The sequence below is a fragment of the Lycorma delicatula genome, chromosome 7 (genome assembly GCF_047948215.1).
Source record: "Lycorma delicatula isolate Av1 chromosome 7, ASM4794821v1, whole genome shotgun sequence".
In the NCBI taxonomy this organism is placed as follows: Eukaryota; Metazoa; Arthropoda; class Insecta; order Hemiptera; family Fulgoridae; genus Lycorma; species Lycorma delicatula.
Window position 1 is genome coordinate 7,773,004 of NC_134461.1, and position 15,415 is coordinate 7,788,418.

The 15,415-nt window shown below is 30.6% G+C and overlaps 1 protein-coding gene and 1 long non-coding RNA gene across 5 annotated transcripts in view; one reads left to right on the forward strand and one right to left on the reverse strand.

Moving 5' to 3' along the window:
* Positions 1–15,415, reverse strand: part of LOC142328062 (uncharacterized) — a 94,035-nt gene that overhangs the window by 59,695 nt on the left and 18,925 nt on the right. For all 3 annotated transcript variants that reach the window (XR_012757180.1, XR_012757179.1, XR_012757178.1), the window contains exon 2: positions 14,461–14,538. This is a non-coding gene — a long non-coding RNA (uncharacterized LOC142328062). The remainder of the gene's footprint in view (positions 1–14,460; positions 14,539–15,415) is intronic.
* The window catches only part of LOC142328061 (leucine-rich repeat-containing protein 20-like), a 53,972-nt gene that overhangs the window by 20,512 nt on the left and 18,045 nt on the right, over positions 1–15,415 (forward strand). Inside the window, exon 1 of one of the 2 annotated variants that reach the window (XM_075371530.1) lies at positions 11,706–11,846. The exons of the other annotated variant lie outside the window; for it this stretch is intronic. Within the exon in view, the coding sequence (XP_075227645.1) occupies positions 11,783–11,846 (64 nt within the window). The 5' untranslated portion in view covers positions 11,706–11,782. Of the gene's footprint in view, positions 1–11,705; positions 11,847–15,415 lie in introns of those variants that run through there. 2 annotated transcript variants of the gene reach the window in all.

Here is a 15,415-nt window from a genome sequence, read left to right on the forward strand (position 1 = left end):
GTATAATAAGATATTTACTATTTCCATTCACCGGTTTTATTTTACACCGGTAAGCTACTTATGCGATTTAGCTCATTACAGTGAAAGTACACAATATAAAGCGTAACAAAAATTATACAACTATTTTAAAGTGTTACACTGCCGGGTAAACCGACCGTAGTTACTTTGATATCAGTCATTATCTATCGTTGGAAGAAACCTTCGAAAATAGAATTCCAAAAAATAGTTTTTGTACGTTCATATAAAACTATTTAAAAGACTGTACCTTAATTTTTGTTCAGCTAAAATCTTTTGCTCCCACGGTGAGTACATAAAAAAAATTCTTGAAGTCGGACGAAAGAATCCTCTTTTGAAATTTTTGGTAAAGTTTTCTATGAAAGTTGTTTAAATATTATTTTCTTTTACTTTACTCGTTTGAAATTTTTCACTAAAATATAACTCTGCTAATAAATAACGCTAAAAAACACAGTTCTTCCTAGAACCTCGTTCCTCACGCAAAATAAAAAAATTGATGTGGACACCACATAACTTCCTTGTACGCCTATTAAATTACATATACACATTTTTAAAAATTAATAACTTCTGATATTTTTTCATATATATTATTGTTATTATTGAATTATTATTTATTGTAACATTTTTTTTTACAATCAAAGGTTAATTATTATTAACAAATCAATATATTTAAATTAAAAAAAAAAAAGGAAATGAAGTCTGATTCGAACCTATGTGCCTTCCTCTTGTAAGATCCAAAAATTTCATTAATTAAAATTTCAATCGGCTATAACTCTGGAACCGATGAAAATAACCATTTATGATACATCGTTGAAAAACTCTCAATGAGGGCTGGTTAAAAGAAGTGAAAAATCCAATTTTTTTTTAATTTTGGGCTTTTTTGGACGCTTTTGGTTCAGTCGATTGCAATCGAAATGGGAGGTGTATAACTAAATTTTACAACGGTTCTAAATCCAAAATTTCAACATCGTACGGCTAAACGTTTTTTAGTTATGCGAGATACATATGGACGTATGTACAGACGTCACGCCAAAACTAATCAAAATGGATTAAGGGGTGCTCAAAATGGATATTTCAGTTGAAATCTGAAAACCGAGATTTTTCGCGATGGAAATACTTCCTTGTACGAAGTAAATTTGTAAAAAACACATTTCTCTGCCTGAAGGGAATAGAACCTCGTTCCTCATTCAAATTCCAAATTTAATTGTATTTTTTTGAAATTTTTTGTTAAAGTACACCTTGCCCTTGCGATGATTAAAATTTCACTCAAACGGTAAGGGTTTAATCCTTACTTTTTCTGGGTATACAGTGATACAGTATGGAAATACTGGATAATACCAGTATCTTCGCTTTCCATTTGTCTGAGTTACCTCCCCGTGTAGGATCGGGGATGCGATAATATTATCCCGAAAAATAAGCACAGTATTTCCTTAACCGGTAAGGAAATACTGGATAATCGCTATCCGCGTATAGCGATAAGGGAAAATTCACTAAAAAGGAAAAAATTTACGTCGAGTTTAAATTGCAGATTTTGATGTTTCATTAGATCTTCTCAAACTATAAACACAAATTTACCGTTGAAAATTTCAGGAAAAATGTATATAATACATAGGTATATGTTGGCCTCTTTTTTTATTTTAATTTCCATACAGAATGGACCGATTCGAATGTGATTTGGCAGGCTGATTTCTGAATAAAAAGCGTTGTTTTTGGTCGCACTCGGTAAGGGAACATAGAAATGTAGACCGTATGCGACACCCGTATCTCAAAATTTTACTCAAAGCGTAAGTAAACTTTTTTCACGTAATTTAATGCCCCTTACGTGGGTAATATATATTTTCTGAACGTGTTGGTTTTATTCAAAACCCCCCGTATAGGGGTAAAGGTAAAAAATCCTTTTTTTCTTTTTTGTCACTTCTGGACTCAAAGTCATATTATAAAACTAATTACGAGTATGTAATCCCATCACATTAGCATGACATTTTGGTTACGTATTCGGTCCGTTTCATTCGCGGGTGGGTTGGGTAATAAGCTTTAATTTGTTTGCTTCTTTCGTCAGTTATCGTATGTTTGATATCTTTAAACTGGGTTGACGATTTTTATGTACCTTGTACGATGACTTATGAATAGGGAAAAAAAGAAAAAAAAGACGGTTGAACTTTTACAGAACTGTAAAAAATAATACGCAGAATAAGATAAATAAAAATATAATTAAAATAAATTAATAGTTCAGCCTATTTTATAAATAACATTCTCGATAACTGTAAAAATATATAAACGATTAGAATTTCAGGACTTGTCCTACCAATGAAAATAAGGAAATATAAGCATATAAACATTAATTTTTTTAATAATTTTTTTTTTTTTAATCATTAGCTTGTTAAAAATTATCCCGTGATTTTACCTCGAAGATAAAATGAAGCCGAATTGAAATTTTTTGAATTTAAGTTAAGGGATAATTTGATGGTTTTTTACCTAAAAATTCTGAATAAAAAGGGTCCCAGATATATATCTCTAAAAATGTTTAAGAAAATGATTGTTAAACGTAAAAAATTGAACCGCAAAATACAATTTTTTAAGGTTGGTATACAACGTTAAATTACCAGTAAATAATTCAAATTTTGCGACATAATTTATACGCAATATAATTCTGAGAAAATCTTAAATTTGAACGCAAAGAAGAGTTCAGTTAACTTAAAAAACTTCCGGTTATGACGATTCTAATAAAAAATAATCTAATAAAAACTTTCCATCGGTGTGACAAAACGTCCAAATTGTCCCTTTTTAATATTTTTTGTAGCCGGTTTCAAATACGATATGAAATTTAGTTAATCCTCCGACCTCAAGTGAACATAAAGATGAGTAAGAAATTTGCATTTCTTTTCTAAGATGAAATTTCTCCTTTTTTCTTCATTATTATTTTTATTTGACGTAATTAATCTTTTGTTCGGTTCGGTAAAGTTGTTATACATTATACTAAATGACGTTGAAAAACAAAAATCTTGACGTAAAAAACTTAAGATTACGTCAGCCCTATACAAAATGGCAGTCATTTAATATTTTTTCACAGGTAGTTTCTTAAGTATCACCGATCGTTTTGAGGTAAGAGGACTTTTAAATTTCATTTGTTTGTAGTATTTTGCTGTTGAAAGGTTATTTAAGAGTAGTATAGGCCGTTTTTGAAAAACGTACGTAGGTTTGAAGAATATTAAATGACCGCCATTTTAGTCTTGCTAAAAGTTTTGCTAAAAACTTAAGCAACAGAAGCGAAGTTTAACCGTGCCGTAAATCTATCTTCTTAAATCGCTAATATCGTACAAATTTTCTTCTTCGATATACGTGTACAGAGAAAAGTAAAAAAAGAATGAGTCCGGTGTACCGTTCACGCTCTGTCATTTTTTCTCTCTCTCACTTGCTTTCTCCTTTCGTACTTTGCGCCTTCCACAATCGCTTAAGAAAAATTACAATATTTTTAATCGTATTGTACAGTAGTCGGTCGCTAAGTAAATCGTACTATCTGTAAAGTTTTTTCTCTGTCTCTCCAAGGTGAAAACTGACGGACTCCATTACCGTGTACATTAATATACGAACACTCCTCTACATATACCTGCAACATTTCCTACATATAAACTGAAAACGATCGCCTATTTTATTTTGTAGTCGAACGGAATAAAATATTTATTTATTAATTATTTATTTTAACGGTATTACTTACATCTAAAAATCTTTCGAACGCAGGTTTTGCCTGACATGTCGCTTTAATAGCTTCTTTTGCAGTCTTCCAATTATTAATGAAAGCCGTATAAGTATCTATCACAGATTGCTTTGTAAACTGTAATAAAAACAGAAAGAGAAAAATTATTATTTAATCGTGTTAAGTCTTCGATAAAAAACGTAAATATACTTAACGGCTACTTGTAAAATCAAATCGTACCTTTGTGACAAGGGCTAATGACCGCAGTAGTCGATGGCCACTGCATTTAAGTAAATAAATAAATAAAATAAAAAATAATAATAATAAAATTTATAATAAACACGGCATATAATCGAGTTCTGATTCAGAGTACCGATTACGTTTTACTTGCTACTTGAATACGGTGCGAATAAGTCGTGGTAAATTTTGAAAAATAAAATCGAATTGATATGGCCTAACGCGAGCGCTTCGATGAGGTATCGACCCCGATATGGAATATTGTTATCTGATGAAATACTTCTTAGCTTTAATTTCGGAGGCGACGAGCGAAGGCGGACACGAAATAGGAATTACTAATAGTCGCAAGTCGATAATCTACGCGATGAAATAGAAATCTTTTAAATATGAAAAATAAACCGAACCATTTTTTAAAATGGTTTTACCTCCTCGTGTAGGATTGGGGTTGTGGTAGTGTTATCCCGAAAAATAAATCGTTTCGAGTTGGGACGTTTGCTAAATTTCATTTTTTTACGTTTAACTATTTAAAAGTTATTTAAGTGTCATTATACTTTGTTACCGGTAAGTATATAAATATATAGATATATATAAAATAAAATTTTATAAATGTCGATAAAACTAATATTTATTGAGTTATAACGATTGAAAAATGAACATGGCCGCCATTTTGTAATTTGCGAAGGTATTTAATTCCTGATTTTTTGCTAATTTTAAAACTTTATTACCGAGACGCTTACAAAATAATGCGATTCATCTATCCGAACTCGAGATATACATTTTTATATAAAAGTAACAAAATGGTGGATACCGGAAGAACGAAGAAAAAATTGCCGTTTTCCCTAAGGATATACTTTTACAAATCGCGATGTAGTCACCGGATTAAATTATTCTGAGAATAGCGGTGTAATATGCGTTACGCTTTTTGTTTACTCGTTACTGCACATACGATAATGGATTTATTCGAATAAATTTACACCTAACATATTCTTAAAGAATTAGTAATAAATAAAATCGTTAAAAGAAAGAATCATTTAAATCGGCCCAGCAGTTTCTGAGTTTTAATTGAATTTAAATTTAAACACACACGTATTCCGATTTACATATAAAGATGATTTTTTTCATTAATATTTTATTTTAATCGATAATAAATTTTTTATACGGTTTATTTTTGAATTCGTGGATGACGGTAACAAACTTATACGCGGGCCAGATACTAAGAAACCTTTATAGAATCCACCTCCCCTGAATTTTGCCGATGATTTCTCCATATCTTATAAGGTTTTCGTTTCTTTTTTTTATGAAAGAGGGTCCATCAACAGTTACGGTCATTAGCTCGGTGAAAATCGGTAGCGTATGAAAAAATGCCGTGAGCCGTGACCGACTAGGATTCGAACCTCGGAACCTCCGCACGAAATGCCGAGACGCTATCTACTCGGCCGCAGAAGTCCTCTATAAATTACTTATAAAATTATTAAGAGGTTTTATTGGGAGGGAGGTTTTACAGTATTAGAAAGTTAAACAAATTATTATTCGATTAATATATTTCTAAACTGAAGAAGGGATCAAAATTAAATCGTAAATTTCTCCTATCGATGACGATGTTTCTCATTTTTTTTAATAATGTGTGAGTGTGTGTGTGTGTGTGTGTGTGTGTGTTGTGTGTGTGTGTGTGCTTTTTTCAACTTATCAGGAAGTTAATCCGATGTTGACAAACATTACTTATTAAATTAATACTTGAAATTTGTTATTTATTTATTTCCATATCGGCTAAAATACAATAAACATCTTACAACGCTGTATAATATTACCTCCCCACTAACGTAGCGTAGATTACAGTGGAACGTTAAGTACTTCCGCAGTGAGGGAGTCCAGTGTTGGCGTTCTATACTCTGGCGTGTATTAATTAGTAATTCATACAACATTTTATAATTTATAATGGAACCGTACCGGTATAGAGGACAAGGCCGGTCTTGTCAGAAAGAACCTCTCTCTTAACATTAAAACCGTGTGCATGCGCGCACACACATACACACACACACATCTGTATGTGTATGTATATATATATATATATATATATATAATAACTGAATTCAAGAACAAATCCTGAATCCCCATATGAGGTAACTGGTTTCAAGAACATTTTGTATTATTTTTCTTTTTGTGAAATAATGACTCATAATAAAATAAAAAATCCTAACATAATAAAGTTCATATATTAAAAATGTTGAACAATATTTAAAGATTTAGTAAGTTTTAAATATTGGTATATTTTACAATTTTTCTTGAAATTTTAACTTTTTTTAAAGATTGAAAACAAGAACCGACTTATTCACTCTTGATTTGGTACCCGCATTAAAAACTGAAAATAAAAATTATAAGTTTTCTTTTAATTTTTATATACTTTTTTCATTCCTTATAATTACAAGGAAGTATTATAATCGAGAAAAATTCCGTTTTTCAATATTTCAACTGAAATATCCATTTTGACTAATTTCGGCGTGACGTCTATACATACGTACGTATGTATCTCGCATAACTCAAAAACGATTAGCCGTCGAATGTTGAAATTTTGGATTTAGGACTGTTGTAACATCTAGTTGTGCATCTCCCCTTTCGACTGCGATCGAATGAAGCCAAAGTGTCCAAAAAAGTCCAAAATCCAAATTTTTTTGAATTTTGGACTTTTTCTTAACCGCAGTAATAAGCCCTCGTCAGAGCTTTTTAACGATATATCATAAGCGATTCTTATTTTCATCGGTTCCAGAGTTATAGCCAAATAAAATTTTAATTAATGAAATATTTCGATCTTACAGGGGAAAAGCACTTTATTCGAATCGGACTTCATTTCCTTTTTCGATTTAAATTTTTTTAAAAATTTAAATATATTGATTTATTAATAATTATCAACCTGCGATTGTAAAAAAAATTTACAATAAATGATAATTCATTAACAAAAAAAAAAAAATTAATAAAAATATGTTTAATTTAACGGGCGTACAAGGAAATCGTGTGATATCCGCATCAGATTTTTTTAATCCTAGCTTTATTATTTTTGATCGAGTCTAATGATGCACGTAAAGGTTTTTGCAGATCTTTATATTAAACAAAAAAAGACAAATTTATCGATGAAAAATTCCAAAAGGATGTGTATACGTGTATACTTAACCTGCAGATTTGGATGAAATTCGGCATAATGATTTCTGTGTATAGGGCCATTTAATTTTGGTCGAAACTGTAAATTGAAATACGTAAAAGAATACGATAAAAAATGATTTTAAAAAATATTTGAAAATACAAATCGTTAAATATTCATTTAATTTTGATTTAAAGATAGGAAAATCAGATTCATTATTATATAATTTGTTTATCTGACAGCGGTTCGACCGTGTCCTCAAATCTTGCATCCTTAATTAAACCCGTTTCCCGCCGTCATACAACGGTGAAATTTTACACAGTTACGCAAGTCGGGTGACAATAAAAAATTCCGTTATTAATTTCAGATATTTCTATATCATATATATGTATGGACATGTCTAACTGAATCGATAAGATGTAGCTATCGATCCGATTCATTTTGACTGTCGATTCAGTATGACTAAGATCAGAGGTGACTTTGAAACAAATTTTAATAAATAACTAATGTAAATTTATCTTCTAAAATATACGCACGCTAATCTTCTGATTTAGTTATAATAACTGGTATAATTTATTACATATATATATATATATATATATACTTTTTATTTTCTTAATGTGTGTGTTTCTTAAGGCAATCTATTCGAATAGTGAAAAATAAGCAACCCCCTCCCCAACCCTTCGGACTAATGAAATAAGGATGATATGTATTACATATCGGCAGTTAATTGTATTAAAAAAGCCATTTAGAAAGAAAGTGTATTCGTCAGAAAAAATTTTTTTTCGTAAACCTGAGATTGGGAACTATCGAGTCATTTCTTCACAGAATTCAATCCTACAGTCGGCATCATCCTCGTTCAATTTTTGATGCGGTTGAATTTTATAAGGACAAAATTTATTCAAATTTAATGAAGTGAAAACAGAACCGTAAGAAATTCCTGTTTCGCTGAATATTTTAGGAATACAGCTACGAAGATTTGCTACTACATTTCGAAAAATTTCAACCGTACTTAATTCGTCTAAAATCTTTTGCCCTACACGTTTCTTTTTTTGCACAGATACCGTTTCTTGGAATTTTTTTACAAGTTTTACAACGTAAGAGTGCGACTCGAATGCCGTTCGTTAAACGCTTCAGCAGTTCTTCTATCGCATTTATTTTGTTCTCCGTATTTAATTAATAGATCAGTCCTTTCTTCCAGATTGTAAATCGTTTTAGCGAGACAAAAAATTAACGGTATTGCTGGTTTCAGCAAGACGGCGCTACATGCCGCACGTCTCGAGAAACCTTGGATTTTCTGCAAGAGTTCTTTGACGATCGAATAATAAGCATTATGGGCTTATGGCCTCCAAGGTCCCCAGACCTCACATCTCATGACCGCTTTTTGTGAGGCTATATTAAGTCCGAAGCCTTCAAAAACAATCCTCACACTATTGATGAACTCAAAGTCAATATTACAGACTTAATAGCGAATATTTCCGACGCGACTCTTAAAAAGGTTTCTGCTAATACGCTGAAAAGAGTCCGTGAGTGTATAACCGCAAGGGGTGGGCATTTTGAGCATATTCTTTAACGATTATGTAAGTAATAGCTTTTTATTAAATCTCTTTTGTAAGTAACAAATACTTTTTTTTATTCCACCTAAATTTCCCTTTCTTAAATTACATTTAAAATCGGGTAACAGGACTAAAAAATTACTCTGTATAATGAAACTTCTGTTAAAATTTGGTAGCGATTAGTTTAGCGGTTCTTGATATTTTTTGCTGATATACAAAAACCGTTTCCTCTTTATGTAATAGATTTATATATAATATAAACGTAAAGCAAAATTTGATAACAATTTCATTTAATTAAAAGTAAAAATTAGACGTCTTTTTTAATTTTTAAAAACACGCTTTTCTTAAAATAAGAAAAGATAAACAACAAAAACAAACTTTACAATTCGTACTAAAAAGTAAAAAATAATTTTGTTTTTAAGGAAATTTTTTTTTTTATTTTTCTATTTATGCATGATAAAAAGAAAAGCGTGGGAAGTTCTCTAATTATAAAGCCGTTGAGAGCCCCGTGCTTTCTTTTTGGTCAAGCATAAATAGAAAATTTTTTTAAAAATAATTTTTCTTAAAAACAAAATTATTTTTTAATTTTTAATACGAACTATTTGTTTTTGTATTTTTAAGAACAAGTTGTTAAATTGGTTTTTTTATTTTTATTCAATCCAGCAGCAAAGAATTAAAAGAGTTTCGCACCAGCAAGATTAGTATTAATACTAGCTGCAGTGTATGCCGACGGCACGCCTCCGCAGCTAGGCCCTCCGGACGGGTTGCTCTGGCGAAAGACGTCTCGGAATGGGATTATTAGGTGTCCAAAATTGTTTACCTCTTGCGTAAAAATATATATATTTTTTTTTTAATGTTGAAAATTGATATAACGAAAATTAAATTAGAAATTTAACTCTAGAAATTGATACTAACCAATCGGGATTCTTCGCTAGCGATCGGTGAATTCCGGTGCCTACTTTTTGGTTATAGTTCATTATTTTATGAAGAAAACCAATCGCGTAAATAAATAAAAAATATGTAATTTTTTTTTTTTAAAACACTACTTTTAAATTAAACGCACTAAAAGAAGGACGCTATCTCAGAATGGATTTGACAATACGCTTTGATTTGACAAGATTATGTGAAAGTCATAGCCTCAAATTAAAAATTGATGTTTTTGCCATTTTTTTTTTTCATATGCTTGATGAATGGCCTAAAGAGTGAATTGCTGGCGGTACCCCGTACTTTAATACTAATATTAGAGTTAATTATTAACTCTTAAATTAATATTTTTTTTTAAATTTATCCGCAACGAATTTATCACGAAAACCTGTCCCAGTAAGATGGAAAAAGGGACCGCCATTATAAATTTCAATAAAAAGTTTTTTACAATTTGGTCGTTTGAAATTTTTCGCTAAATTCATCCACGGGTAGTAAATCACGTCTAAATAAAACACTGGAACATCTTTTACCACCCGAAATAAAAAAAAACCAAAAAAACTCCCAGATCAATTTGTTTTAAATTGTATTCTTGTCGACTGTAATTTATTTAAAAAATCAATCCTTTTAGGAGAACGGATTTAAAATTGCCGATCGATATTTTTTTACGGTGAATTCTGAACGGGAAAATGTCAAATATGTATTTTTCAAGGGCAGATAGTCGACCGATAAATATTTTCAATACTACGGTCTGGCATGAGATTTTTTATATCTTTGAAATTATTTTTTCGGTTTCAGGAGCTACTGTATCTTACATTAGATCACTTATAACCGTTGATTACGTCCTTAACATAAATTTCGTAAACAAACAAATTTAAATAAAATAACCGTTGAAGTCTTTTCGCTTTATTAAAAGTAAAGTTAACATCGCAACTCCGTGGCGGAGTGGTAGCGTCTCGGCCTTTCATCTAGGGGTCCCGGTTCGAATCCCGGTCAGGCGTAGCGTTTTTCATACGGTATAAAATTCCATTTCCATATCGTATTTCACGTGTAACACTAGCATCAAGCTTATACGGCGATAGCATCAAGCAACCCCTCTCAAAAAAAAAAAGTAAAGAATATATCTTTTCAATTTTCAAATAAATTATACGCAAGATATTGTTTATGTAGCCACGAAAAATTATCTCATTCGCCTATCTATGAATGCTGTGAAACAATCTATATGTAGAAATATTTTTTTTTTATTTATAGATCGAGGTTTCGAGATTAGTAATCCGATTTTGATAATGAAATAAGGAAAATAAAATCGAGTATTACGCGGAAATGTTTTACTCGGCGACTTAAAATGTTTACATATTACGAATAAGACAGAAAATTTCGCTATAAACTACGCACCATTTATTTAAGCTTTACTGTTCACCGATAACGGATAAATACTCTTGAAATTATACTTAATGTTCAATATAGACGGTTGTAAATGTAATATTTAAATCGACCAAATGCTTCTTGAATATTAGGTAAATATCGGTTCTTACAAAGAAACAGCACGCACGTTCCGATTTATATAATATTTGTATAAAAAATACATATTTATTTACTAAATGTACACAAAAAATTGTGGAAACAGGAATTTTTATTAGAAGCTGTAATTAATTTTTTTTTAACAAATTATCCTGGGGAAACACGTAAATCGGCGACTACATATTATTTTATCAAAACCGTCTATTTCACAGTAACTTTTAAATAATCTTTTACGTGGAAATAAATGACAGTATTCTGTGTAGAGTGCATTAGTAATCGGCGAGGATGTATCGTGACCTAGTTTATAGAATTAAGGAAATGACATTAAGAAAATAAGCGAGGATAACAATTTATACGAATGAAAAATTATTTTACGTCGGATAATAAAATTAACGATAAATTTACTAAATATAATTATCAAAAGTCGTCGAGAAATAACTTTGCGTTAATGTGGCGCTGCCAGACCTACTGACACGATATTCATTATAATGAGAGCGTGTAAGCGAGATACTGTTTTAAAAACGGTAGGCTATTCTTAGAGAGTTCTACGTACTAAGCGGTCGGTTTACACAGCGGCATTTATTCAGTAAGAGGTGCATAGCGACTTCGCCGTCTATCTTAGAAATAAGTTTGATGTGCGACAGCTGCTGCTATCGGAGTATAGGTAGCAGACTGATGTGAAGCGCGCGGGGACGGGGAAACAACATGGCATCCGGAGTGACTCGCGTCGTACACCGTTGTGATTCTGCTGAAGAGAGTGGATATTTAGGTGAGTCATTGTTTCGACGGGCGGTTAGACCCTACTGTCGTTCCGGTTAAACATTTCTCTCTTTACAGTCGCTTTCTATTTTCGTAATAATTTATAATTAAATACGTTCGTTTTTATGCGGCCGTATCAGAAAAAACGTAGGAGTAATTTACTAATAGGGTATCGCATTACGCGTGCCGTCTGACTGTTACTTATTCTTTTTGTTTTGCTATCGTCGGCGGTAAAATAAAATAACTCTTTAAATCGTACGCGAGAAAAAATAAATTTCTTTCTTTCGTGTACGTTAAAACACAACTAAAGTATATTTCAAAAATCTTTATTATACGATTTTTTGCAGAAAAATGTACCGGTACACTCGACATTACAATAAGGTAAAAAATAATACGTGTAGAACAGCTATTAAAATTACGATTCCGATTAACGAACTTTAGTTTCTGTCTGTTGGACGCGTGACATATTGAACGCTAAACCTCATCCTTACTTAGCTGTGGGGCAGACCTATATAGTATAATTTGTTACTGAACGATTGTTTAATAAATTTTGTACTTTCACGGTTTAAGTTTTGATATAATGAAATACTCATACGGACCTAAAAACAGGACTAGACATATACAGGACATAAACAGGACATAATCATATCGATTATGATACTAAGTTGAAATAATTCGATCACAAAATTCATTACCATTAAAACTCTTGTATTCATTATCATTAAAATTCTTGTATGAACTTATAAATGTGGAACGCTCCAAACCACTGAATGAAAATAGGAACTCCCTTTCTGTTGAAACTCATGCATTACCAATATTCTTTAACATTATTATTATCATTATTTATTTTTTTATTTTACATTTATTCACAGATATCTAAATCCTTTGAAAAGAAATATTACTATTAGAAATTTCTCATTTAAAAGTGTCACATATATATATCTTCATATAAGTTTGCTATTTCACTAATGGAGGTTGAGAAATTTTCAGAAAATAATCACTTTTCTGAAATCAATTTTTGAACCGCACAAAAGAGTAATTTTCTCTGTTGTAAAGACAGTTTGTTGTAAACATTATCTCTAAAAGGGTTTAACTACAGATTTTAAGACTAACTTAATTTCATTTATCTCTTTAAATTGGTATGAAAATGTATCAACTGTCACTTAAGTTTAGTTCCAACATAATAACTTATTTTTAACAAAATATCCTTTTTTTATATCTATTTTAAACAAAATATAGAGCTTCATACAAAATGTATTTTTACCCAGAAAATTATTTGTTATTCGGTAATATAAGGTATGATAATAGCAGAGGTGTTTCAACATTGGCTTTATCCTTAAAACAATTAGCAGCAGTAGTTTGAACAGAACAAGTTTTCACTGCTGAGAAAATATAGAGTTTATTTACTAGTATGATTCACAACTATAGGATTTTTAAAAATATTTTTTACATAAAATTTCGGCTTCCTACATGTAGTTTTATACTGTTAATTTGACTTGCGATAGGCTTATTTATCAAATAACATTATGTTCTTGATTGGAAACATAGTTTCTGATGATTGCATTGTTTCTACAGAAATTCTTTTTATATTTACAAGTAATGAATCTAGATACATTTACTAATTTTCAAAAACATTTGGTCGGATGATAACTAAAGAAATTCTGTTATGCCTGGTTATTAAATCTATTGATTTATTATTTTTTTTTTTTAAGAAGAAAATCATTCGCTAATTACACCAGATTATTTTAACTATTTTACAGGAAAAATATGTAATTTTGAGGTTAATTTAATAAATTTTATATAAAACAATACAAAGTCAGTTTTGTTGAATCTGTAAAAGATTAAATAAATATGTATACTGTAAGCCTCTATATTAATTGCTACAATTATAATGATTGCAAGTGATCCGACATGAAGTCAGTCCCAAAAATGATGTAGCCATCTATTATAGTAGGTTTACTAGGAAGAGTGAATGGTGAAGTAGTTTTACACTGCCTTCTTCCGTAAGTCAAATGTATGGTTACATAACTGTAAGTCAAACCCTCCAAAACCCGTGCGGTATTCAGTCCTTCAAGCAAAACCTTTATTATGTTCATCAAAGGAACCGGTTTGTTAATGAATATCATTACTTTCAAAGAGAGCTACTGTGTCTGTTGGCACCTCTTATACCTCAGATGATTTACATTCATCATTGCCGTAAGAAAGATTAGCAAATTTATTAAATTCATTTCTATATGAAATAATGCACTATACACCCTGCTTCAACTCAGCACAGGATGAGCCACTGTTATATGTACAAAATTGGTGTGTTAAGTTTAAATTATAAAAAAAATGATAGAATTTTCTCTGTTATTTGAAAACAATAAATTAAATCATATGTAATATTTTTCCTTGATTTTTCCACTTTCTCTTTTAAAAAGTGTATGAATTAATGTGTGTGAGTGTATTTGTGTGCGTATCTGTTTTTTTTTCTTGCAAGTGTCATACTTTCACTGCCTATATTAAATTAAACCGTTGTATCACAACATTAAAAAAGATACTAAATAATTTACCGCATTTATAGGAGACAAGTAATGCATTCTAATAAAATACACCTTGGTATTTCCTGTTCTAATTGTATTTACCTCTAAAGTAGTAGGCTGTCTTCTGTTTTTCATGTAAATGGTTCAAGGTTTGAATCCTTGTCAGGCTTGGCATTTTTCCTACAAAAAAAAAACAAAAGAAGATTAGCTGTAATCGCCCGATTAGTTAGCAGAGCAGTACAAATATATAGATTTTTTTTATTTTGGTTTGCACTGAAAAACCCAAATTTCAAAAGTGAATGTAGGGATTTGAATATCTAATGTGATATGTTACATCTTATTACTCGAGAATAATATAATACATAAAATTTACTTATTTCTCTGAAGAAAGAAATGAAGTAATAATTCTTTTTTTAATAATCATTGAAATACATCTGTATATTTACTATATTTTTTAATTATTTAAAAAAAATATTTATAATAATAATAATAATAATAATAATAATAATAATAATAATAATGAAGTCCTTGAAGAGTATAAGGTAATTTTAAATGACATAATTCGTTAAACATGTTAACCCCTTATATGTGGTAAAATAATAATAATTTATTTATTTCTGGCCGTAGGTTTTAGACGTATAGCAGTTTCATGCACATTAAAAAGATGAAATAAATGCTCGGTAAACCTTCTGATTGACTGAGTACAATATCTTTGTTTATTTAATATTTAGCGTATCATATCTTTCTTTCCTTTTTCTGTTTAGCCTCTGGAACCGCCGTAAGGTATTACTTCAGAGGATGAATGAGGATTATATTTACAAATGTAAATGAACTGTAGTCTTGAACAGTCTCAAGTCAACCGTACCAGAGTTTTGTGATTAATTGAAACCCAACAGCCAAAGAACACCGATATCCACGATCTAGTATTCAAATTCAAATAAAAGTAACTGCCTTTACTAGGATTTGAACCTTAGAACTCTCGACTTCAAAATCAGCTGATTTGCGATGACAAGTTAACCGCTAGACCAGCCCACCAGGCTACCATATCATATCTAAT